Here is a 27,043-nt window from a genome sequence, read left to right as displayed (position 1 = left end):
TCCATTGCTCTGTGTCAGGCCATGGGTCAGGCAATGGTGGAGACAGAGAAAAGCAGGATTCAGCCTCGGCTCTCACAGAGCTCACAGTCTACTTGGAGAGACAGACCCCTGAAAAACAACAAGAGGATAAATCCTCAGATAGATGTATGTTCAAGACAGCATAAGAATGTTATTCCAGAATATGCTTGGACCCAAGGAATAGCTTCTCCCAAGTGAATACCAAGCCACAGTGCTAAAGGTTATATAAAGCTAATAGGTAGAGACCTAAAGCCTATCTGTAGACAATTGGACATCCCCTTATAGAAGGGTCACAAGGAGGAGATGAGCAAGTCAGGGTATAGTATAACACCAATGAAACATACAACTTTCCTCCTAGTTCTTTAATGCTTGCCCTCCTCCTCTATCATGACCCCAATTCTACTTTACAAATCCAGCTAGACCAAAGAATATACACTGGTATAGATAAGAGCAGGAAACATGGATCCAGGACAGATAAACCCCTCAGGACCAATAATGAAAGTAGTGATACCAGGAGGGTAAGGGTAAGGGTAAAATCACAATGATCTATACATAGCCCCCTCCCTGGTGGGATGGACAACAGAAAAAGGGGGGAGGGGGACATCGGCCAGTGTTAGACATGAAAAGTAATAATTTATACATTATCAAGTGTGTATGACAGAGGGAAGGGAAAAATGAGGAGCTGATACCAAGGGCTTAAGTAGAAAGTGTTTTGAAAATGATGATGGCAACAAATGTACAAATGTGCTTGACACAATGGGTGGGTGGATTGATTGTGATAAGAGCTGTACTAAACCCCAATAAAATATACATATATAAAGGGAATAAGAGTCAGTCAGTTACTTGCAAAGGGTTTACTGAGCCCCTGTGTGCACTCTCTGAAAACTGGGGCTAATAGCAGTGCTGACACAGCTGACAAAAGCCAACACCCTCAGTAAGTTTCCGTGCAGTAGGGAAGGACAAGACAAGGAAAACGAATGCAAGACAGAAAGAGTGACAGAAGTGCTGAAGAGGAAAACCAAATCAGGAAAGGGATAAGGAGCTGTTAGAGGTACAGGAAGGTCAGGGTGGGGGACTAGGGAATGCTGGGCTTTTAGAAAAGGTGTCCAAGGAGGCCTTCCTGAGACATCCATTTGTTGGCAAGGAGAGTCCTTCCGACTGCTGAGGCCCTGAACGCAGCCGCTTAGTCTATTTATGTGACGTCCAGAGACTCCTCATTCTCCAGTGCAAACACTCCAGCCTTGCTTCATTGGTTTGGAACTCGATGCTTCTCAGAACTGTCCTTGCTCTTTATGGAAGAGAGTGTCTTCATCCTTTTAATAGTCTGGACCCACAGACAGGGATAAATCAAGATGAAGGGAGAGCTGGTATTTTTACACACTTGATACAGATATGCACAGACTGAAGAGTCATCTGGCACTTCCTGACCCTTAGAAAAGATCAGGCAGGCAGGAGGGGATGGCCGTGGGCTGCCCTAAGACCTGGTTTTTCCCAAACAGTTGGAGCCTGAGTTCCTCCCAGGAGAACCTGGCCCAAAGTCCCCAAGTGAGGGGCTGAGCCGAGGCCTCCCTGCCTCCCGCCCGGGGCTAATTAGACCTTCAGCATGCTTTGTGCATACCTGGTGCTCAGGGCGCCAGAGTGCAGGAAAGCGCAGACAGTTCTCTCATGCCTGCCAAGAGCTGAACTCGGTAGGACTACACACAAGGGGTGCCCCCCAAATTGGATTTTTTTCCCAAAGCTGTTTTTTTACAAAACAACCTCATCCCCTTCAAAGTACTCTCCATGACACTTAATACACTGGTCAAATCTGCAATTCTATTCTTGTAAACATTTTTCAAACTCATCTGTTTGAATGACTGGCAGCACCTCCCTTGGTTTTTCTTTCACCTCTTCTATGTTGTCAAATCATTGTCCTTTCACATCCCTCTGCATTCACGGAAACAGCAAGAAGTCACACTGAGCGAGGTCAGGTGAGTCAGGTGCGTGGGGAAGGAGAGGCGCACTGTTTATTGCCCCAATCTGGAGCCCTGAGATGGCCGTGTGAGCAGGTGCACTGTCGTGGTGGCAAAGCCAGTGCTCCATGTGCCACAAATTAGGCCTTTTTTGTTTGATGCTGTTACGCAATCTTTTCACGACTAGAAAGTTTTCTGAATAGAAAGCTTGATGAACAGTCTGACTGGGTGGAAGGAACTCCAAATGAACTACAAGTTAACATTTTCCAGTTGGGTTTGGGTTTTTTTGGTACCGCTTCACAGACTCCCTCTGGTCTCCTGCTCTTCAGCCCTTCTGGTCCACAGGACCAGAACACACTTCTAGAGAACACACTTCTGTACACAACTCAGAAAACGACCTGGTCCTGTTTCATGCTCTACCCCATGTCTCCCGACCTTCTTTCCTCCAGGCTCCAAGATTGCTTGATTTTCCTCTGGCATCATTTGTTCAGGTGTATGAGAATCTGCTGCTGCTCATCCTTCTGGTTGACCCTTCTCCCCCCCTTTACACTAAACCAAATCCCCCCCTCCAGTTTAAAATATTTACTAAAATTAATTTATTTGACATGGCTAAGATTTTTAAACATTATTTTATTGGGGGCTTGTACTACTCTTATCACAATCCATCCATCCATCCCTTGTGTCAAACACATTTGTTGCCATCATCATTCTCAAAATATTTGCTTTCTACTTGAGCCCTTGGTATCAGCTCCTCATTTTTCCCCTCCCTCCCCACTACCCCCTTCCTTAGGAACCTTTGATAATTTATAAATTATTAATTTGTCATATCTTAACTCTCTGATGTCTCCCTTCACACACTTTTCTGTTGTCTGTTCCCCTGCAAGGGGGTTATATGGAGATCCTTGTAATTGGTTCCCCCTTTCTATCCCACCTTCCTTCCACCCTCCCAGCTTTGCTATTCTCACCACTGGTCCTGAAGGGATCATCTGTCCTGGATTCTCTGTGTTTCCAGTTTCTATCTGTACCAGTGTACATCCTCTGGTCTACCCAGATTTGTAAGGTAGAATTGAAATCAGGATAGTCAGGGGTAGGAAGCATTTAGGAACTAGAAGAAATTTGTATGTTTCATAGTTGCTACATGGCATACTGACTGGGTCATCTCCTCCTGGTGACCCTTCTGTAAGGGATGTCCAGTTGTCTACAGATGGACTTTGGGTCCCCACTCCATACTCCTAATTCAAAATGATATGATTTTTTGCTCTTTGATGCCTGATACCTGATCCCATCGACACCTTGTAATCTCACAAGCTGGTGTGCTTTTTCCATGTTTTGCTCTGCTACTTCTGAGCTAGATGGCTGCTTGTTTATCTTCAAATCTTTAAGACCCCAGATGCTATATCTTTCAATAGCTGGGCACCATCAGCTTTATTCACATTTGCTTATGCACCTACTTTATCTTCAGTGATTGTGTTGGGAAAGTGAGCATCATGGAATGCCAGTTTAATAGAACAACATGGTCTTGCATTGATGAGTCCTTGAGTGAAGGCCCAATGTCCACCTATATACCAAACCTATAAATATATGTACATAGATCAATTTCCCCATCATCATATATAAATATATGTATGTATGTACATGCCTGTATTTAGACCTCTATAAATGCCCTTTGCCTCCTAGTTCTTTCCTCTATTTCCTTTTACTTTCCTCTTGTCCCACTATCATGCTCAGCCTTCATTTGGGTTTCAGTAATTCCTCTTGGTTACATTGCCCTTGATCAATCCCTACCAGGGCTCTCACACCCTCCTTGCCACTGATTTTGGATCACTCGTTCCCTTGTCCCTGGGTTTGTTAACACCATTCCTCCCCTTGCCCCTCCCATGTCCTCCTGTTTTCTGTTGGTCCATTGTTTTCTCCTCCAGATAATTTATCCCACCTATTTTATCTAGATAGACCTGCAGAAACAATAATATGCACAAAAACAAGACAGAACAAAACAAAGCAACAAAAGAAAACAACAACAAAAACCAATGACAGAAAAAAAAATAGCCTGTAAATAGTTCAAGGTCTGTTTGTTGACCTTTAGGAGTGTTTTCTGGTTGAGTCTGATGGGGTGCCATGCACTGACCCAAAGTCTATTTTTGGTATTCCCTCAGGACTTCCTTGCTGTTCTGTTGCATATCCTTAGTGTTTTGCCTCAGTGGGGTCAGATCGGGTACAATTCCCACACTGTGTCTCCAGTGTTGTCCCTTGTAGGGTTATGGGCCAATGAGGAATGTTGTGTCTCATAGTGGGGTTGGCCACATGGTCCTCTCTGTGAATTGGCTGCTCTGATCAGGGATATTGTCCTCTAGGCTTGGTGGGCCAGGATGTGCTCCACTCTCTCTTTCTCTCCCTTCATTTGCTCCTGTGTGCTCTGATCAGACATGTCCCTCTCCCTGAGCTGTAGCTTCAGTGCTGTCCTCTGAAGTACATTCTTCTCGGGGGAAGGAGCACCTGTCCATGTAGCTGGGATTGGGGTCGGCCCCTCAGACTTCTGTACTGTAAACCAAATCTTTAAATCATGGCGGACCATGATCCTGCTCAGCCCTCTTCTCTTTAGCTTCGTTGGCTCTCCCAGGTGTGATGGATCTCACTCTATGACTTTAAATACCATCTCGGTGATGATTCCAGCTCTTTCTATTAAGCTTCACAATTAGACTTCCCACTGCTTATCTGACCTCTGCACTTGGCTGTCTCTTAGACATCCCCAACATAACACGTTCCATGTGGTAGGGTGTTATACAATGCTGTTAGCGGACAGTGGTCTAGTCATCAGCCTTCCAGTGGACTTGGTTATTTTTAACAAATCTGAAATAAGGACCTCCTTAGAGGGTAGTTAGGGACAGAGAGGAATCTTAAATAAGTTGTCACTGAAGTGTCCCTGCCCACTGAGTGGCTAGTGAATAAAGAATATGATGTCAGAGTTTCCACTTATTTTCTATTTTAAAAAATCTTTCTGGTTAAAAATAAATAAATCTGCTATGAACAAGCTCTACTTTATTTCTATTTTCTGGGGGTTTTTTTACTAGTTCCTTTCTGAAATACAAAAAAACTTAATAAATAAAATTTTAAAAAACTGAATAAAGTTTGCATACTTTTGTGTCCTAGATTGTGACACAACCCTCAGATTCTCAGTGACAAATTAGTTTCAAATTTACTCCTCCCCACTTTTATGCTTCAAACATTTTCCAAATCCTGGAGCCAAGGTCCAAGTTAAGCCCCAAAGGCACCTCTGCCTACACCACCTAGATACATTATACTTTGCATCAGCACTTGGTACAGAGTCTCAAAATGTATTCATTACAATATTAGATTGCTTATAGGTATTATCTGAGGAAGAAAGGGGAAAAAGTCTGGGATCAAATACATTTATTGAAATGCAAAAATGTACATGTCCGTATGTTTCCTTACCACTAAATTTTCTAGTCTTTTTATTATGCAAACAGGCCTCTTAGTGTCCCAGCCTCTGCATATTTGAGGGCTCATATAACTCTTATCACAATCCATATATACATCCATTGTGTAAAGCACATTTGTACATTCATTGTCCTCATCATTCTCAAAACATTTGCTCTCCATGTAAGCACCTGACATCAGCTCCTGACTTGCCCCCCTACCTTCCCCGCTACCCCCTCCCTCATGAACCCTTGATAATTTATAAATTATTTTGTCATATCTTACAGTGTCTGATGTCTCCATTCACTTTTCTGTTGTCTGTCCCCCAGGGAGGAGGTCACATGTAGATCCTTGTAATCGGTTCCCTCTTTCCAACCCACCCTCCCTCCATCCTCTCGCATTAATGAAGGCATTAAGGCTCTCGCATTAATGAAGGCATTAAGGCTCTCGCATTAATGAAGTGCATCAGTAGCGAGTACAACTTGTTACAGTAAATCATTTTGAAAGACAATCTGGCAGGACGTATCACAAGGGAGTGCTGCTGGCATAGTGCAGTGTATGCATTGGGTCGGATCGCACGGTTGGCAGTTCAAAACCACCAGCCACACCACAGGAAACTAACGAAGCTTTCTAGTTCTGTAAAAATTTAGTCTTGGAAAAGCACAAGGGCAGTTCTAGCCTAGGAGGTGGAATTGACTCAACGACAGAGTGAGTTTTTTGATGACTGTTGCCTCACACACTCTCCCAATTTCCATTCTCACTATTCTACCCGGTGACGCGCATCTCTAACCTAGAGCATTCCAGCAAAAGAGCACCCTTTGAAGTTGGTAAAAGGAAAAATGAGATCACACTAGTTTTTCTGAAAAGCACCTTCCAACTACTTATACTATGAAATCAGCTGAGTGAGAGGAAAGTGTCCAAGTGGAACGTGTTCACAGCTTCCCCAAAGCGCACGGCAAACCTGACAGAGGCATTTTCCCTCGGCCCTGTGACCGGGCCAGGCTGCAAACAAATACTGACTCTGCTGTGGCCTCTGCCGAGAATGCATCCATTGTTCCCTGGAATTTTCTTCATTTTCAATTACTCTCTCCAAATGATAAAACATGAGATGTACTACACGCCGGGGATAAAATGCTATGATTGTTTTTCAGTCTGACCACAGCTGTGGCTGGGGAGCAATCCAGGCTGGACAAAGTAGGTCTTGCTTACTGTCCCCTGTGAACTAGCGAGTGAAATTCTGTTTAGGGGAAGGCTTGGGGTACACAATCCATGCCCACTCCGGTGCGACTGTAAAACTAGCAAAGCTGGGTGCAAAGGTAACCCTCCCCCCCAAAAAAGCAGAACAACAGGCTACAGAAGAGAAACCATTTCAAAATGAAAAGCAGCCTGGTATCTGGGTCTACTATGAAAAACAGTTTAATATATGTATATATCTAGCTGATACATTATTTTATTGCTGAAGAGCTACCAAGTAAATGCCTCAAGCTTAAGACATTATAACTGCCTCTCTTCCCAGGAAGTGTAAAAGTTTCCTAAGAGTTGTATCCATGGGGAACACTGATTTCAGGGGGCAGTAATTGACCAGGCATTGGATGTGGCGGGGGGGGGGGATGACTTTCAGGACAGAACACACACACACACACGCACAGAGAGACACACACACTCATATACACACACATACACACACACTCACACACACAGACACACACACACTGACACACACACTCATACACATAGACACACACAGACACACAGACACACAGACACACACACCCCCCCACACACACATACACACACACACAAGAATGTACGCCTCCTGTCCACCACATATTTAATACAAGTTTCTGACACACGTTCAAACAAAATACAAATCAAGGGTCCTAAAAAAAGTGAAAGATTAATTTAGTCACCAAACATTCCCCATGGCCCCAAACATCAGTATGCTTTTTATTTCTATGCAAAAGTATGCCCTCAAATGGCTTAAATGATATGTGATACACAAACCAGTTTTCAAATAACAAAGCCAGTCATCTTGCAATTTTAAGACATTATAGGTAAAAGGTACCATATGTCACATAACACGTGCACGCACACACACACATCCATGACAAATGTTGGCCTTTCCTAAAACAAGTCTATGAAGACCCTTAAGTGCTGCCAGGGAGACACTAGGTCACCCCTCTCTACAGTCTAGGTAGTTCCCTTTAATCCAGTAGCAAATCTGGGCATATTTGAGAGGCGTGATTCTCACGGCCACGTTAAAGTCCTGTGGGGAACCGTTCATATCCACCCACTGGTGGCCTGAAAAAATACCAATAATTTTCCGTTCCCACTTGTGCTGCTCTCTCTTCCACATCCTCACGTAGACCCCTGACCCACTGGCCCCAGGCTGGGCATCACACTGCTGATAGAGCAGATCATAGGTCTCGTCTCTGATGTCGCAGAAGCGGTACACCAAAGTGCCCGGCCGGTCATTGTCATAGCCTGAGAAGTGAATTCTGCCCCCTGGCAGCTGTTTTGCTGGAGGGCTCACCCCGATCTTCATAAACTTTCTCTTGTGGGGTTTTTTGAGTTCCAGGAGGGCATAGTCATAATCCATGCCAATGTCATTGGCATTGCCCTTGATCCACCCCTTGGGCACGTGGGTGCGTTTCACCCGGATCCACTGAAATTTCATCTTGTCGGGGACGGCTGAGCTCGAGCCATTGGCACTGCGGCCATCTTTAAACTTGGGCTTCAGGAAGCCCACTCGAAGTTTCTGGGTTCCTTTCACATAGGTTTTCCCATCGTGAATGCAGTGGGCAGCTGTGAGGACATGCTTTTCTGCCACCAGGGTGCCAGTGCAGCCTGTTGACAACTTCACGGATGTCGAGAAGGGGTAATTCAGCAGGAAGTCCTTCCCCAAAATGCTGAACCTGCTGTCATAGCCGTAAATCTGCCGCTTCCTGCGGGACCGCCCTGAAGGCTCTGCGCCTTGACGCCGGGCTCCGCGGCCGCCGTTATTGAGGATGTAAATGCCCACCTGGGTCTCTGTACGGCTGCCGTTGGCATAGAGTGTTTCATAGGACAGGTATTGCTTGACCTCTTCGTAGCTGGGCAGAGGAGCTCCCTTATGACACTGGGGCCCGCACGAAGACGACACTTCCAATTTGGCTTCAGCCCCAAAGTCTGGCTTGGATAAGTTGAGGGTGGACTGGGGCAAGACGACAGGGAGGCGGTAAGCAGGCCACGTGGGCTTCCAGTGGACACTGTGGGGGAGCACCTGCACCGCTGCACAGAGGAGGAGGAGCAGCCCTGGAATCCCCGCCATGCTGAGCACCTCCCTGAAAAGACAAAGACAAACAGGTCAGGAGGGCAAGTGGCCGTCCCTTCATCGCAGAGGAAGCCTGGCGACATCCCTAGCGTTGTTTCTAACACTGCTCCGGCATCAGGCCATGGAGAGGAAGCCTCAGCTAATGGTCTTGGGCTTGACCAGGGGGTCGCTGCTGGGGCTGGGTGTCCAAGACAAGATTAGGTGTTCACTGCCTTCCTGTCTTTCCTTACATGGCCCCAGTGACAGCCAATTCTGGGCAGTCTGCATTCAGCCCCAATTTCCACCGAATGCCGAGCCTCTTTAGTACTTGCTCTAAAATCTTCATTCTTTCCCTTCAACTCGCGTGCCCACTCTTTCTCTTCCGCTTCCCTGTAGTCCTCATTACAGCAAGCACTTGGGAAAAGCTTGGCTCCATGTGTTCATTCCAAAGGTAGATCCAGATTACACAGTTTACCAAGTCACCAAGGCACGCACACAAAGATTCCTGTAGCTGCTAAGTGGTCGTCATGATCAGAAGCGAGCATGAGCTCTTTAGTGGGTTTTGCTTTGAATTTAGAACAATCTTGACTATTGTAAATTTAGTTATAAAGTAGCCTCATATTCCTTCCTACTTTAGACAATGCTATATGCTATCAAGATCCTTGTGCAAACATCTAAAGTTCTCCTGTTACATCACTCATCCATTGTACTGTTATTATTGATCCCTTATTCAGGTGTTCGTATTGTGTGTCCCGTTAGTAGAAATGTCTTGAAGTTGGGTCTATGTTGGCAACCAATAAAAATATATGGAGCACCCGAGACACTTGACAAATATATATGTTGAGTGAGTGTTTGCATTAGTGGATGAGTGAATGAATGAATGCACTGCCATTGAGTTGACCCTGATTCATGTGGACCCTATATGACTGAGTGGAAGTATACCCAGCCTGAAACTGTCCGTCTTTATGGGACCAGACACACTCGTCTCGCTCCCAAGGAGCAGCTGGTGTGTTGGAACGAGGGGCGCTGCGGCTAGCAGCCCAATCCTACTAAGCCCACGGCATCATCAGTGCTCATTGAATGAACAAATGAATGGCAAGCGTTACGATACCCAAAGCAGGATGCCTCCTGAGTGCTCCTGACAGGGCTGCGCAGGAGCTGATGCAGCAGCCCAGTGAAAGGGTCTGCAATTCCCGCAAGTCAGCTGGCAGGGAAGAAGAAGAGCAGAGCTCCATGAGATGGACTGCTGGCGATGACTCCTTTTGGGAATTACACTTAGTTCAGCCAGGGGGGTCTTGAGGAAGGGGTGAGTCGGAGTATGTAAGTTGGAGTATGGAAGCCTGTTAAAAAACCTGCACCAGTCATCCCATCCAAAAAAGGAATTGAAAAGAAGAGGAGGAGGAAGAAGTTGGAAGTATACCCAGCCTTCACTTGCGGACATCGTTAGACTCCAAAGACCAGGTCTATATGCAACATCCAGCTATGTGGGGAGAGGAAGGGAAAGGAGGGGGACCTGGAGGTGGGTGTGGAGACTGGAACCTTGTAACGGTTCTGTCCCAGCACCACTCTGCTCCAGACCCAAGACCTGGCCATTTGGGCTGCAACGCCAGCAACCTGGGGCCTGGAGGCTGGGCTAGAGACATAGTTGGCATCATTGAGGGGTGCCAGGGTCAAGATAGGCAGGGGTTGCCGGCCACGCCCACCTGCACATCCTATGTAGCCACAGTTATTTGCTGCCCCCTGTAGGCCAGGGAGGATCCTCAGGAAACGAATCCCTTGCTCTGGGTCTTCTGAGACTTAGAATTTGAGCAGTGACTTAAAAGCCTGGGCCCTCAATGAGATGGATTGGCATAGAGGCTGCAAAATGAGCTCAAACTTAAGAACAATTGTGAGGAGGGCACAGGATGGGGCGGTGTTTTGTTCTGTTTTATATAAGATCTGTCTGAGCTGGAGCTGACTGAATGAAACCTAACAAAAACCACCACCACCACCCCACTTCCTGTTCAAGGCCTTGGTCCCCCAAGGAAACACTGGAGTAAAGGGGAGCAGCAGCAGCAGCAGCCTTCCTCACCCCTCTTCTGAAGACCTGCAGCAACTCCTAAGCCGTTCTCAAAAGGGCTCTCTCAAAACCTGCCTCGGTCGCCTCTTTCTTAAGGAGCGTGGCAGCTGTGGCTGCGGTGGTGGCGACTGGCAAAAGGCCTTTCGGAGAGTTGGCTGCTTCTGCTTGGCTGGTTTTGTGGGTAGGGAGCTGGGCTAAGGGAAGACACCGCGTTAGTTAATGTGCAAAATAGTCGGATTGTAGATTGTGTACTCATGCAGTAAATGCCAACCATCAGAGATGGAGGTAGTCAATAAGTGGAGTATCACGAATATTTAAGTGTCCATTGGCTCTGAATCTTCTAGTTCAAGAGACGATGACTTGGCAGGTGGGGTAGTGCATTGAAGAGGGGACACTAACCATCAAGGACCCCACAAGGACAAGGGAGGTGTGAATGTTAGGCTTTGTGCCAATTTGCCCGGGCCAGGGTTCTGAGTATTTTGGCAGGAATCCTCTCTGCATGATGCGATCTAACACAACGTAATCAACTCGGTGATAGGATCTAACCATGTGGGCTGCCCTGTGAGCACCTTGCCCCTGTGATGGCGTGCAGCCTCCCGGATCAGCTCACAGCCTTGAGGCAGCAGGAAGACAGACTGCTCAGGGGTGGCCTGCTCCCTTTTGGTCAGACTCTGAGACAACTGATCGCTTCTGCTGGATCGGGGTCCCACATCTGGTTTGTGGACATCCTGCCATCTTGCCTGTCAATCCCCGTCACTATCAGCAGACTGTCGACCGTGGATCTATTAGAATTTGCACCCATGAGTCTATGGTCTTCCTGTTTCATCTTCCTGCACCTGGTGCTTCAGCCTTCCCAGCTGTGTAAGTCAGGAGACGCCTCCAGCTTAACCTGTGACACGTGGTTTACACCAGACTGGATTTACCCACCACCGCGTGGGCCATTTCTTGGCGTAAATGCATTTCATTATGCATACAAATATAAGCATCTTTGGTTTTGCCTCTCTAGAGAATGCAGCCTAACCAAGGAGGGATCATTCTCAACAGGCAAGGGGAACAGCAAGAGTCAACGAGAAACTTGCTTTATCATTCTTACCCTCTTTCTCTTTGAAAGGATAGACCCACTGGAAATCTCTGGGGATATTTTTTCACTCCTCTTCTTCCACTTCCTTTTCTTTTTAATAAATCGAGAAATGTCCACTGATCTCCTCTAGTCCAGGTGAGGATGCCAACCCATGAGTCCCAATCTCCACATACTGTATTTCTAAATCTGGGGCTTGTTCCACCCATCTCTGGGACCTGTTTACCTGGCTTTGACCCTAGTTCTTTTTTATAATTTAATTGGGGGCTCATACAACTTTTATCACAATCCACACATCCGTCAATTGTGTAAAGCACATGTGTACTTTCATTGCTCTCATCATTCTCAAAATATTTGCTCTCCACATAAGCCCCTGGCATCAGCTCCTCATTTTCCCCTTCTCTTCCCACTCTCCCTCCCTCATGAACCCTTGATAATGTATAAATTATTATTTTGTCATATCTTGCACTGACCCTAGTTCTACCTTGGAGAACACCAGAAAACAAACTCACTACCATCAAGTCAATATTGACTCAAAATGACCCTTCTGGGTTTCTGAGATGTAACTGTTTCCAGGCCTAGAAAGCCTAGTCTTTTTCCCACGGAGGTTTCGAACCATCAACTATGTGGATAGCAGCCCAACGTGTAACCACTACACCAGCAGGGAAGGGAAAAGAAGGGAATATGGTTCTAAAAAAGCAACATCCTATTTCCTTGAAATTCTGCTTTTTCCATCTCTCTACTACTGGGCCCTTTGGTTATTTTTCTCTGAATGGGGTGCATGTGTATGTTGGGGGTATTACAGAAACTAGCATTGCTGTTAGCTACCAATGAGCCAGCCCCCAACTCAGGCCGACCTTCTACACAAGAGACTAAAATGTGGTCTGCACCAACTCTGATTAGTTGTAGTCCTAGCCGTTGAAATCCATAGGTTTTTTTCCATTGTCCGACTTCTGGCAATAGATACCCAGGATTTCCTACTCCATCCTAGGCCATACATTCCTCTGGAGCTGTGCAGCCTCAGAGCAACGTGCAAGCCTGCCCTGCAGCACAGGACACAGCTGCACCTGACGTGCATTGGCTTGGAATCAAACCCAGGTCTCGGGCATGGGCAGTGACACAACTGCCACTCACTGCCTCCAAGCGGATGAGGAAGGGGATGGGCATGTTAGCAGTGCTCTTTGCAGATGGAGAATGTGGAGGTGGTCTGACAAGCATTTAGGAGATTTCCCAGGGATGGCTCTGGGCCTGATTATCCTTATTGCCCAAGTGAAGAGCCAGTTTCAGGCCTTCTCTAGGGATTGGGCTGCCTTATCTTTAGCTAAGCTGTCTAGGTGACTAAATGCCTCACTCTTGCCAGAATCCTTACCAAGCATGACATGTACTCAAAGGAATCATGCATCTCCCACATGGCTGCATCTTGGCCTCCTCTGCACTCTCCCCACCCTCAACTCAGGCCAAGAATGGTGATGCCGCTACCACTGTGCGGCAGCGACGCGAAGCCAAGTTTTAGCTCATCTCGTCTGTAGAGAAACACGAACTATAGAGGTCTAAGCTGACACATGCTCCTGCTTTAAAATATGGTTCTTGGGGGAGAGAAAGAGGAGGAGATGAAAGAGTATAATATGTACTTCCCATAAGCTGTGTGTAATATTTTCAGTGTGTATGAAAAATAAGACAGCTGGGGTATAAGGTGCAGATGTTTAAATCTTAAATTTGAAATTTATATGTAACTTGGATCGTGCTCTTCAGAGTACAGACTTTTTTTACCTGTTGTTGCTAAGTGTCATTGAGTTGATTCCAGCCCATAGTGACCCTCCGAGCATAGAACCCAACAATGCCTGGCCTGCTCCATCTTCACAATCGCTCCTATGTTCGAGCCCATGGTCGCAGCCTCTCTGTTGATCTATCTTGCTGATGGTCTTCCTCTGTCTTACTGACCTTTACCAAGATCGCTCCGTCCTGACAACATGTCCAAAGTACTCGAGACTAAGTCGTGCCAGCCCCCTGCCTCAGGAGCATTTGGTTCTACTTCTTCCCACATAAATGTGTTCGTTCTTCTGACAGTCCATGACATCGTTACTGATCTTCACTAATGCTGCAGTTCACAGTATCCATTTGATTCAGTCTTCCCTAGTCCTTTTTTCAGCTTTTGCATGCCTATGAGGTGACTGAATATACCAAGACGGGTCAGGCACACCTTCCCTGAACTAGCTATTCTACCAAAATCGTGCCAGTGGCAACTGTCTGGGGCTTTACCCGTGTATCCCAAAATTGAAGCAGTCTACTATCAAGGGGAGGAAAAACCTTGAAACTAGGTTGAATACATTAAAAAAAATCTATCTGGGAGGCTTGTCTTAATTAAACAAAGTTAACAAGTGTGCTGCCTGCAGTAAAGCCCTGTCTGTTATTATTCTTCTTCCAATGCCCTTTAAGCACCCCATGGCATGTGTTCTATTTTAAGCCTATCAAAAATAGACAAGGTGTTTACAAACCAGTGTGAGAGTGTTACGGGGTGGGACACAATGGGAACAAGTCTTTCCTGGGACGCGAGCAGTCAGCGAGGGCCCCGCACTGGCCATGGCTTGACTCTGGCTTCTCTGCACAGAAGACGCAGGTCTGATGTTCAGCAAAATAACCGAAGATGATGTACTGAGGACCCCTGAGGTCACTGGGCATTCACAGATTGCTGTCTGAGGATGTAAAAGAGTATTCCATAAAATGAAACATTAATTCAGAGGATTTACAACTTAAATTCTGGTCCTTTAGCCAAGGGTATAAATGTGCTGCCCCTAGGAAAGATGCTACACCAAAAAGACAGGGTGCACCTCTAACCCCTTAGAAATATTTTTCAGATACTACGAAGGCATTAACTTAAATGTGAAGTACCGCTCATTGTATTGCTGAACTTCTAATCATTCATTTATAGGACTCTAGGTGGCGCAAACGTTTTGCAGTTGACTGTTGACCTACAGATTGGCAACCTGAAGCCACCCAGTGGTAGTGCAGAAAAATGACCTAGTGAGCTGAGTCTGCAAAGAGGAGGCCAGAAAACCTGATGGGGCAGGTGTGCTCTGTAACAATGGGCTGGAATCTGCTCGACAGCAATGAAATCATTCATTCTCTCCCGTGATAGATCTTGTTCTGGCATGTTGCATCTCTATTCATTGTTGAAAATATACACAGCAAAGCATAAACGGACAATTTCTATGGGGACACGGGAGTGACATTGATTGTACTCTCCAAGTTGTGCAAACATTTTAATCCCTCTTTTCTGAGAGGCTCTGCAATTAGATTTTTATCCTACGTAGATCAAAAACGAACCAAACAAGTTGCCATCTCGTTGATTCCAACTCATAGTGATACCCTATAGGGTTTCCAGGGCTGAAAATCCTTACAGGAGTGAACAGCTGGCTCCTTCTCTCACACAGCAGCTGGTGGGTTTGAACGGCCGACCTTGGTGTTAGCAACCCGGTGCATATCCCACAGTGCCACCAGGACTTCTTATACAGATCTCATTTGAATGCACTGCAATTGAGTTGATTCTGACTCATAGAGACCCTATAGGATAGAAGAACTATCCCCTTCTGTCCTGCCCACCTCCTTGCCACCCCTCGTGAGCTTGTTTCTGAGACCGTAAATCTTCACACAGAGTAGGAAGCCTCATCTGTCTCCCAAGGAATGGCTGGAGGATTTAACCGAATTGCTGATCTTGCAGTGGGTAGCCAGCCCATCTTGTAAGCCACTATGCCTCCAGGGCTCCTATGTCGTTCTGTGTATAGCTCTATATAGCTCCTACATAGTGATGCATGCTCTTTAAAAAGAACACCATGCCCCTGGTGAGGTGTGTCTGAGATCCTTTATTGGACAACTCTCACTGAATCAATGATGTTACAATCACAATGCTCCCCACGTGTAATCGTAGTGTTATGCCCTCAGAATCCTTTGGAAAAGTGGCTCTCACCCTCTCGGAAGAAGAATTGAAGGAGACAGCGGAAGGTAAAATGCCCAAGGCAGACATTCTTTACGAATCAGGCTGAACTGTTGTTTGGTTTAAGAAGAATTTAGGGGAAATTTGTGGTTTAAGGTTTAAAGAGTATCCCAGGGTAACCGTTTTTGAAGGAGATTGAATCAGTTTCCATTGCTCCGGGAAGTCTGGATTCTGAAACATTGTGCATCTTGATGAACATTCCTCTGGGACTCAGAAAGTCACCAGACTTTAATACAAGTTTATTCATTTTTAGAAATGAATATATACTTTTAGAAACTGTTCTTGCTGTCCAGTAAATTCCAATTCATAGTGACCCAAGAGGACAGTGCAGAACTACACCACAGGGTTCCCAAAGTTGTGATCGTTACCGAAGTAGATGGACACATGTTTCTCCCATGGAAGGGCTGATAGATTCAAACTGCCCATCTCTCAGTTAGCAGTCAGCACTTAACCGCTGCACCAGCAGGTTCTCCTTTAGAAACTCATGAAGATCAAATATCCCAAATGTCTGGCTTGCTGGATCAGAAGTTGGATGAAAAAGCTGTGTGGTCTGAAGCCCCCACATGGGTATAAAGTACCATCTGAATGAAGGTGGCCAACTCCCGACACTGTCCACTCCTCTACCAAATGCTTACTTTAAGGGAGTCTAGAAATCATGCCTCACAGGGACCTGAACCAGATCTAGCTGCTAACTGGTCTTTTCAGGGCACGGCTTTCTAATGTTCCTGGGTCACAGAAGTCCAAGTAAGAGATGATGCCATTTACAGACACTGTCTGCACTGGCAGGAACTGCTCAAGACTCTTCGCTCATGGAATTATGGAGGGTGGAGGCATGGGGCAGAAGGGAAAGCACGGTGTATCCTGTGAATCTCTCAGTTATCTGCTAGGCAAGGTTTCCCTGTCTTCAGCCAAGGAAAGTAAAGCTTCCAGCAGAGGGCAGCTTTCAGGAGTGTAGCGACTGACTGCGCCTTGGAAGGTTGAGTGGGAATTTTCTTTGGGCAGTTCCCAAGGAAAAGTGTGAGGAACTATAAGCGTCCAGTCCATTCAAGACCTTCTCTGAGGGGGCACTTGGGCCCCAACCCCTGCCCACCAATTTTGATGCTTTACATTTAGGTGGATGGCTTTGCATTCACTTCTCAACTCATTCAATAGAATGAGTTCCCAGGAGGTTAAGGACGATTGTTTCCGTTTTTATAAACTCTAGATTTGTAAACAAGTAATTCACTCTGCCACCACGGTTCTTTCGATAAATACTAATAACACACACAATCCCACATCAACAGTACTAAGGAAGGATGGACAAGTGGATGCACACCTAGATATGTGAGCTGAACAGCTGAGAGATGATGAATGATAGTAGTCCTGTGAATCTACACAGGCTTGGCAGAGGATATTTCTACATATGTCATAGTATGTGCTGCAAATACACCCAGGTTTATAGGACAACGTGCAGGGAGGAAACTTATGAAAACTTGCTAGCCATAACCAAACGTGACTCATCGGATTTGAGACTCAGAAGCATAGTCTCCGGGATCATCTAGGTCAGTAGGCAAAAACACAGTCCACAAAGAGATGTTTCTCTGTCCTACTGGTGTGCATAGGGACTGAGGTCTTAAAAGTTGGTGAGGGACCATCTAAAATGTACCTATTAAGCAAAACAAACAAAATAAAGTAAATTAAATGCACCTCTTAGTTTCTCCCTGAGGGGAGCAAAGAAGAATGAAGACAACGAAAGGCTCAAGGTAAATTACTCCAATAGAGCACATGAACCACATTCTCCACTCCGGAGACCAGGCCCTGGCTCCTATTATGGGCTACTCTGATCTGGAACACCATAGAAGGCCCTCGATAGAGAGGGAGGAGACTATGGAACCAAATTCGAAGTCATAAAAGAGCAGAATGACTCGTCTTATAGAGACTGGTAAAAAGCCCCAAGCTGGGGCTCTCACACTGGACACATCTGCTGCACAAGACCTCTGTAAAGTGCTGAAATTGAGGGTGTTACTTTGAGGACCAAAGCGTACCTGACCCAAGTCATGGTATTTTCAATCACCTCGTATGCACGTGAAAGGTGGACACTGAATAAGGAAGACTGAAGAAGAATTGATGCATCTGAACTCTGGTGTTGTCAAAAAAACATTTAAAGTACCACAGGCAGCCAAAAGAATAAACGTCTGTCTTGGAAAATGTATAGCCAGAATGCTCCTTAGATGCAAGGTTGGCAAGACTTCATCTGAGAACAACATCATGCTCGGTAAAGTGAGGGGCATTCCCAAAGAGGAATGCCCTGGACAAGATGGACTGACACAGTGGCTGCAGCAGTGGGCTGAAGCCTAAGGAGAATTGTGAGGATGACGCTGGACCTGGTGGGGTTTGGTGCTATGGGCTGAACCTGACTCGATGGCACCTGACAACAACATGGTTCTTCACACCTGGAACTGCACCTACGCTTTGAGTCAAATACTAAACAGACCTGGACAGGGAGCAGTCACACTCCTGAGGACCATGCTCTTGAGAACTATCCCCCATGCAAGAGGAAAAGGGCAAACTGGCCCCCAATCAAGCTCAGAAGGCAAGAGGGACAGTACAAAAAGGCCGAATGGAAACAAGGAACCCAAGGAAGAAGTGGGCGGGTATCGCTACTTTGAGGAACTTGCAACGATGTCACGCAGCCCAATGTGTTTAAGTGTTGGATGTTGAAACAAACTTGCCCGTGAACTTTTCACTCAAGCCACACTAATATGTTAAAAGAGAGAGAAATGAACATGTCTGCATTTCATCCTCATTATGTATGCATCCAGATGTAGAAAATCTAAATCTACAGCATTTCACTTCCAAAAAGAAAGCTTTCTTGGACAAAGATGCCTCATATACATAATCACGTTTTAAAATTTTCTAGCTAACTATTTTCAGGCATCACTTGATCTAAATGGAAAAGCCGAATGGAAAATCCAGGTAAGCAAATATTGTTTTACCACGCTTAGTAACCCGGGAATGGCCTCCTTTTCCAGCTCTGCCTATCTGACTCTGACTCTGAGCCTCAGAGACATATGCCATGCTCCATCACTCAATAGAAGTCCCTCTCCCTTGTCCCACTGCCTAAAATATCTGTATTTCGTAAAAGGATGCTGACAGCTTACTAAGCCACTACTAATTTTATGGCGAGGCCACTTTACAAACGATCAGATGTAAAAACAGCCATCATCTACTTCCAGACCAGACAGCAAGGCAGCTCTCTCCTAGTCGGGCACCTTAGTCTTCAAAAGAGAAGCACAGCTCTCATCTCTACCGGCAAAGGTTTGGCAGAACGGATCAACTCCCCTGGCAAACAAAGGAGGGGAGAGTAAGCTTAAAGCCTCAGGACACACACTGACAATTAAACAATTAGGCATTCTTGTGACCACTAGAAACACTAAGACAGAAAGCCTCAGTACCAAAGTTTATGAAGCTAAATGTTTTAGACACCATTTGGAAGGCTGGAAACAGGGTTTCTAAGGAATGTGTGGCCCAGAACATTGAGCCTCGAAACCATGCTAATTCCTAAAGCAAATAGTTCAAGTGGACAAAGCTGGGGGAATACTCTGCAGCAAGGAGTCATTTTCCTGAGTCACAGAACCTGTTACAGCAAAACAAACCTAATCACATACTAGTTTAAGACTACCACTCTTGTACAGGCAAATGCTAAGCACTTCCAAGTCCGGCAACCCTAACCACAACCTTTTGGTCAAAGGAAATGTAACCTCTTCCCTATCAAAATTTCCACAAAATGAATAGCCCCAGTGAGCTTGGTTCAAAGCAGGCAACAGAGCAAGACTGGAGCGCATGAACCCCTCAGTGGTGAGCCCATGAGAAACAAATTCCCTACGTTCCGTGCGAGTTATGCATGAATAATGCCTGATGGACTAAATCCTAAGGGATCAACCTGGGAAGATGTGCAAGTGATCCTGAGACAACTAAACAGCCCAGACCTGGGCTGAGCGTTCTCAGACCCACTAATGGGCACGCTGGCACTTATGACACAGACGGAAAAGTGCACCTATATCCCCCATCTACCTGGATAAGCCGTTGGTGTTAAAAAGCTGAGATCCATATTAATTACTTTGGGAAAATGCTTTCCTCCAAGTTCAAGCACAGGAAAACAAGACATGCGAGCTCTTAACTTTAACTGGGAAAACAAATTGAACAAGTCCAACCAATTCTTCAAATGCAGCAGTGGCTCCTGTGAACACAAACCCTGTCACCAATAAGTGTGACACCCCCACTGCCGCACCCTCACCCCTGACACCTTCTCAGCTCCTTTCCCCCCCCTCCACTCCCCACCCCTACTTCCATCAGCTCCTTGCTAACATACTTCTGGATAAGCCTTCCTCTGACGGTTCCCCTTTGCCCTGAAACACACCTTGCATCGAAATACGCACCTTCAATAGGTATCAAGACATGGCATGACTTTTGGCGCAGCTGACTTCAACTTTAAGCCCAACTCCTTCCAAGGTGTTAACTCCCAGAGGCACCGCAAGATTACCCAGACAAGGGCCCTTCCCCGACCCCACCCACAAGTACAAAGGGGCCCTCAGGCTCCACTGAGTTTTAGGAACCTCCAGGAGCAGGGAGCCCACTCCAACAACGATCAAGTACAGCAGGAGTTTCCACCAGGCTCGGCTGCTTCCCAGATCTCATGGTTGTCGCCCCCAAAGCAATTACGCACTCCAGATTTTTATCAGCTGCTTTCTCCTGAGATCGTGCAAGAAGGTCAACCTAATTTGTATTCGGAACAAGGGGGGGGGGCGTTAGTTTGCCCAAGTAATTCTTCTCCCTCCCCTTACTTGAAGAGCTGTTATTTAAATGCAAACAACTGGAGACCAGTGCCTAAGCTGGAGAAGAAATATGTGTCTCCAACAACTGCTGATATTTCACAGCCCGTGGTTTCTCGATTTAGCGCGTGAGGGAAGCAAGGCCATTCCCGAAGGCCTGGAGGAAAGCGCCCCTGCCCTAGCAGGCACCGTTCTTGCTCGCTAAGGCGCGTTCACGTGCACCGAACTTAAAAATGGTCAAGACTAGGTAGGATCACACGCCTGCCAAACTGAGACCAGAAAGCAGTGTCTCGTGTGGAAGTGGGCAGATGCTCTCCTCTCCCCCATCACTCAGCATCCAAGACAACAGCTTCCAAACTTTCCTTCCCAGGTACACCGAGTGATCCGCTCTGCAGGCCCTGCATCTCTCCAGAGCGCCCCAAGAGCCCAAGTCCCAGTCCCCCAGGTCTGATGGCGGTCCAGGCCGAGTCCCCGGCGCCCCCAGGACCCGGCGCTCGGCCAGCACCCCGCGCGCAACAGGCCTTTGTCCCACTTCTCCGGGCGACGCCCGGTGCCCCGGCGTCCCCGCGGGCGCCCTCAGTCGGAGCGCACACTCACCGGAGCGGAGCAGCCCGCCGGGCTCAGACAGGTGTGGGCGCCGGCAAGGCGCGCGCAGATCCCATGCCTGCGCAGCGGCGCGTCCGAGTGCGAGCCGGCCCGCGGGCGCGGACGAGGGGGCGGGCGGGCGGACGGGCCCGCCCCCCGCGCCTCCCGAGCTCCTCCCGCCCCGCCTCCCGCAGGGGGAAGCCGCCCTCTCAGGCCCGCACCCCCGCCCCGGTCCCCGCCCCCGCCCCCGCCCCTCGCCCACAGAGAGGGGCGTGGCTCCGAGGCCGCGGCAGGTGGGCTCAGGGCCCCGCTTGCCCATCTGGACCGCTCCTGGACCTCGGTGCCCAGGACCTGCGGGCCCGTACCCTCCAAAACTCGGCGCCTAGGGCCCTTGGCACCGACAGTCTGCTGTCGTTCGGTAAAGACTAGGGACGCGCATCTCCACCTGGGACCCAACTGGCCACACCTAGTGCAGGGGAGCCTGTGGGCCAATATGAGGGCAGAACCCGTGCTCTCCCATCCCGCATACATTTTTGGAACAGTTTTAGATGATGCCAGGTCCCTTCCCGCTGCTCAAAAACGCTCAGATGCCACCACAGCGCCGCCGTCCTGGTCCTCGTAGCTGGATCCTCAGTCATCGGGAGCGGGGTACAAGCTAGACAGATTCTGAAGGATAGACTGTTTGGGGCGTTGGTGGACTTTGGGCGCTTGTTGATGGAGCCGCTTCCTGGCATGCTTCCCAGGGCCACTTGCAGGGATCCCCTCAGAGTCTTCCCCAGCCAGCTCGCTAACAGGTAAGAGCCCTAACACAATTGATGTATGTGTGGATTGTGACAAGAGTTGTATGAGCCCCAATAAAATTATTTAAAAAAAAAAGAAGAACCAAGGTCCCGTGGCGGCGGCGTAGTGCGTTTTGTTAGGCAGCTAAACTTAGGATCTGCAGCAAGAAACCACCAACTGCTTCGTGGGAGCAAAGCTTGGGTCAACTTCACAGCTCCCAACTCCTGTAAGGGCTCCCAGTCCGGGGAGCCCACCTGGACACCTCTACTCTGCCCTATCCGAGGGGCTCTCTGAGTTGGAATCGACTCGACGGCAGTGAGTTTGTTTCTTTAAGAACCAATGGTAGAAATCGCCCTATCCTAGCCAGACACATTCATATTTAAAAGGATTTTCCGCCAAATCACCACATGTAGTTACCACCCATCCGTGGATGGGGGCAGAGAAGCTGAACAGGTTCCCGGGAAGGGTCCAGAGGAAGACAGACAACAATGAGTCCATAACATCCGTATGGAAAACAGCAGTCTGACTCACAGTGGATCGTCAGGACTGGTCAGCATTTTGTGCAGCTGGCCCTGGGGTGGCCACATGTAGGGGTAGGGGAGGGGGAGGGGAGGGCACAAATCCAGGGCAGCTCATGACAACAGCAGGCCCTTATGGGAGGGGGCCGTCTGTGAACCAGCTGCACATACAGGCTGCTGTGCTCAGCAAGGTGCAGAAGTTACCACCACTTTGCAGAAGAGAAAAGAGAGGTTTACAGATATGCCCAAGGTCACACAGTCACTGAGGGAGGGCAGGGCAAGACACCCACAGGGGTCATACTCCTTTCCTGTATTCATGCTGTTGTGTGGAGTTTCTCACATGTAAGGAGAGATTATATTCTCGAAAACCCAGTCCATCCGTTATGGATTAATTAGCATCACAAGTGAATTGCTACCTCCTGATGGCAAGGACTAGCCCACCACTGTGCAGGCCCTGAAACCAGCCAGTGGGACTTGGTGTGAAATGTTCAGCCAGATGACCCAGAAAATATTTATATCCACTTTTATTTATTTATTTTTATATCTACTTTTTTATCATACGAAAAGAAATGAAAATATATGGATTGCCAAGGATCTGTAGCTGCTCCAGTTGGACACCCACCATGAAAAGTCCAGCATCTCCCTGACTAGAGAAGCAGGGGTGCCGCTGAAGAGAAGGCGGCGACAAGCCGCTCAACCACGCGGCAAGTTCTGTGAGTTCTTCTCTTCACTGACTCTCTACATGGGTGCAGGACAGACTCGATGAGACAGCCACCTGATGAAGAGAGTGACGGTGGTGTCGAGTGTGGGAACGCCAGTCCGGGCTCCTCCACTAGCTATGTGGCTTTGGGCAGCCACGAAACCTTTCTGTGCCTCAGATTCCTCTTCTGTAAAGTGAGCACTAACTACCTCGTAGGGTTGTTTAAAGAAACAAATGAGTAAAGACTTGTCAACAGCGTAGAGCAGTGTCTGGCACACAGTAAATCCTTAATAAATGTTCACTAGGTAAAGACATTCGGCTGAGTGGATCATAACAAATTATGGGTAGCCTTGATTAGGAGATGCATTCCAGAACACTGAATTGTACTCATGTGGAGCCTGTACGTGGATCAGCAGGCAATGGTGTGAACAGAACAAGAGAAAGCTGTGGGTCAGGGTTGTAGCCTCTCTCCATATTTATTCAGTCTCCATGCTAAGCAAATAATCAGAGAAACTGGATTATATGAAGAAGAATGCGGCATCAGGATTGGATGAAATCTTAATAACAACATAACCCAAACCCAAATGAAGATCACTGACATCGAGGCGATTCCACAACCTTACTTGCTGAAAGGGAAGAGGACTTGAAATTCTCGCTGATGAAAATCCAAGATTACAGCCTTCAGTATAGATTAAAACTCAATGTAAAGAAAACCGAAATCCTCACAACTGGACCAACAGGCAATATCACGACAAATGGAGAGAAAAGATTGAAATTGTCCGGGACTTCCTTTTGCTCAGCTCTACGATCAATACTCACGGAAGCACCAGTCAAGAGCATGGGGAAACGTTGTTGCATAGGACCTCGATAAAGCGTTGAAAAGCAAGACTGATACTCTGGGCACTAAGGTATGCCTGACCCAAACCGTGGTATTTTCTGTCTTTTCACGTGCATGTGAAGGTTGAAAATTGAATAAGAAAGACCAAAGAATCAATGCACTTGAGTTACGGTGCTGGCAAAGAATATTGAAAGTCCCATAAAGTGCCAAAAGAGCAAGCAGGTCTGTATTGGAGGAAGTACAGTCAGGATGTTCTTTGGAGGCAAGGATGGCAAGACTTCGTCTCACACACTTTGGACATGTTGTCAGGAGAGACCAGTCTCTGGAGAAGGACATCATGCTTGGCAAAGTGAAGGAGCAGTGACAAAGAGGAAGGACCTCGCGATGGATTGATGCAGAGGCTGCGACAATGGGCTCAAAGCATAGGGACGGTTGTGGGGAAATCACAGGACAGGGCAGTGTTTGGTTCTGTTGTACCCAGGGTTCCCGCTGAGTCAGAATCAACTTGATGGGACCCAACAACAACATTGGCTATTGTTCTATCTACAGAGTCCCTGTGGCACAGTGGATACTGCACTCAAACACTAACTGAGAGGTCTGTTATGCAAATCCACCAAGGGGGAATACATGACACTCCACTCCTGTAAATATTCCCACAGTCATCGGATCCACTGCAACTCCCAGTGACCTAGGCAGCCTCAACTTTCTCTTGAGGAGAGGCTTTGAACCACTGACCATGTAGTTAGCAGCCTGATGCCTAACCCGTAGTGTCACCTGAGCCTCCTCTCCATAAAGATTAACTCAGTCAAACTCACTGCCATTAATTGAGACTCAGAGTCTCAGAAACCCCATAGGGGCAGCTCTGTGCTAACCGATAGGGTCACCTGAGTCGGCATCCACTCCAGGAACTGGTTGTTGTTGTATCTGTTATGCATAAAAGGATGCGCCTCGGCTTGATGTTTTATCTGTTATGCATAAAAGGATGTGCCTTTGCGGCTCGATCTTCTGATCCACCTCAATACACGTTGATATTGATGACTCCTTCGTCTTGGCAGCTGTAATGCTTTGGCAAATTGGATTGCCACCAACTTGAGGAGGTAGAATCAGGGAGAGCAGTGTGATTTATTCCCACTGCCATCCAGAGAGAGAGAGAGAGAGAAACTGAGGTGCAGAAGGTCCAAGGACACACCCTTCCCCTATCATGACCTGATTGCTCATGCCCCTTCCCCAAATACCTAACAGCCAGCAGTTTTGACTGCATAACCCACAGGGACTTCGGGCCTGAGTAAGCACGATCTTCCTGAGTCGACAAATGAGAAGGTACTACCTGGCTTGTATCTGAGCTTGCCATAGGAACTATGACTAGCCTGACCCCTGAGAGAAATGTCCTGGGCCAGATGTTTGCTTCTCCATTTGCTCTTCTACACCCACTTCCCCCCAAACAAGAACAGACCCCCCAACAAACTTCTCACCATTCCCTAAGACGTTAGCTGCACTCCATCATCATAAGTCTGAAATACTTCTCATTTGCATAGCAATGTCTTTGTTAAAAGGCATATGGACCAAGGCCCCCACAAGTTTTCCAACTGCCCTCTCTGTATAAGGTAATTGTACAGAGGGCGGTGAGAGTGAGAACGCAGACACCCCCCATCTCAAGGAGCTTACAGTACAGGCAGAAGCAAAACAAGACTAAATACTGCAGGAAGTTAGATCAGGGCACAACCTGAATCAAGGCACAGGCCTGAGCTAGAGAGTAAGGAGTCATTAATTGCTCAGACAGTTTCCCTGTAGAAGCAGAAACCGAATTGAAGCTCAAAGGATGAAGAACATGTGGGTGCAGCCCACATCCCACCAGCTGTTCTGTGGAAGAGGAATGAGGCTGTCAATCAATCTTCCAGAAAGAGTGACAGTCTGAGAAACCTACAGCAGTGGTTCTCAACCTTCCTAATGCCATGACCCTTTAATACAGTTCCTCATGTTGTGGTGACCCCCCGCAACCATAAAATTATTTCCATTGCTATTTCATAACTGTCATTTTGATACTGTTATGAATCAGGCAACCCCTGTGAAGGGACCGTTCAACCCCAAAGGGATCACGACCCACAGGTTGAGAACCCCTGTTTTACAGGGCTGATTTGTGTCAGGATCATCTTGATGGGGATGCATTCGGTTTTTTTGTTAACACATATTATCTCATTGGGTTCTACTTTGTAATATTGGCAAGGAGCAAAATCTCTGGGGCACAGATGAGCATGTGAATTAAGTAAGGTATAGGTAGTTCTAGGAGTAAAAAATAACAACACTAATATCAAACAAAAAAACCAAACTCACTACCGCTGAGTCAGTTCTGACACACAGTGATCCCATAGGGGCAGGGTAGAACTGCCCCTGTGGGTTTCCGAGACTGATTGCTTAAAGGAGTAGAAAGCCTCTCTGTTCTTCTGTAGAGCCTCTGATGGTTTTGAAATGCTGACCTTGGGGTTAGCAGCTCAGTGGATGAATACCATCCTACTGTAGTAATTATCGTTGTTGGGTGCCTACTATATGCCAAAGGAACCTGGCAGTGCCATGGTTAAGCGCTCTAACCAAAAGTTCCAAACCCACGCGTCACTCTGCAGGAGAGAGGTGTGGCAGCCTGCCTCGGTAAGGATGACAGCCTGGAACCTGGGAAACCTGTGCGGTAGCGCTGCTCTGTCCCACGGGGCCACCAGGAGTGGGCATCGCTGGTGTTGTGGGATCTAGTGTATTGTGTGTAGTCTGTGAAACAAATGAGAAGGGGAGGCCCATTTTACAGAAGAGGTCCAAGATGGTTAAGTAAGGTACCCCGTGCCACAGTACAAGTATCACAACTGGAACCTCTGCCAACCGAGCCTGTCCCATTCCTCGGGTGGGCTGTGGTGTAATGGACTGCTCCCCAGGCTTGCCTTTTCTCATCCTTCCAATTAAGAGCTTGAATCAGCAGCTGATGTTGATCCAGCTTGAAAAA

At 47.3% G+C, this 27,043-nt stretch overlaps 1 protein-coding gene across 2 annotated transcripts; it reads right to left on the bottom strand.

Annotated features, from left to right (window-relative positions):
• Positions 1-7,219: 7,219 nt before the first annotated feature.
• Positions 7,220-21,388, bottom strand: PRSS23 (serine protease 23). 2 transcript variants are annotated; one of them, XM_075546425.1, is made up of 2 exons: positions 21,234-21,388; positions 7,220-8,728 (listed from the first exon to the last, which is right to left on the bottom strand). In XM_075546425.1, the coding sequence occupies exon 2, from the start codon at positions 8,713-8,715 to the stop codon at positions 7,579-7,581; it is 1,137 nt and encodes a 378-aa protein (XP_075402540.1). In that variant the 5' UTR covers positions 8,716-8,728; positions 21,234-21,388; the 3' UTR covers positions 7,220-7,578. The 2 variants fall into 2 exon arrangements, with proteins under 2 accessions (XP_075402540.1, XP_075402541.1); XM_075546426.1 differs by lacking the exon at positions 21,234-21,388 and adding an exon at positions 20,244-20,261.
• Positions 21,389-27,043: the final 5,655 nt, after the last annotated feature.

Source organism: Tenrec ecaudatus, chromosome 4 (assembly GCF_050624435.1).
Source record: "Tenrec ecaudatus isolate mTenEca1 chromosome 4, mTenEca1.hap1, whole genome shotgun sequence".
Taxonomy (NCBI): Eukaryota; Metazoa; Chordata; class Mammalia; order Afrosoricida; family Tenrecidae; genus Tenrec; species Tenrec ecaudatus.
This window is presented reverse-complemented; position numbering and strand designations above follow the sequence as displayed.

Excerpts from the sequence above, each read along its gene's own strand:
- PRSS23 (XM_075546425.1), bottom strand. The coding sequence starts at position 8,715 with ATGGCGGGGATTCCAGGGCTGCTCCTCCTCCTCTGTGCAGCGGTGCAG.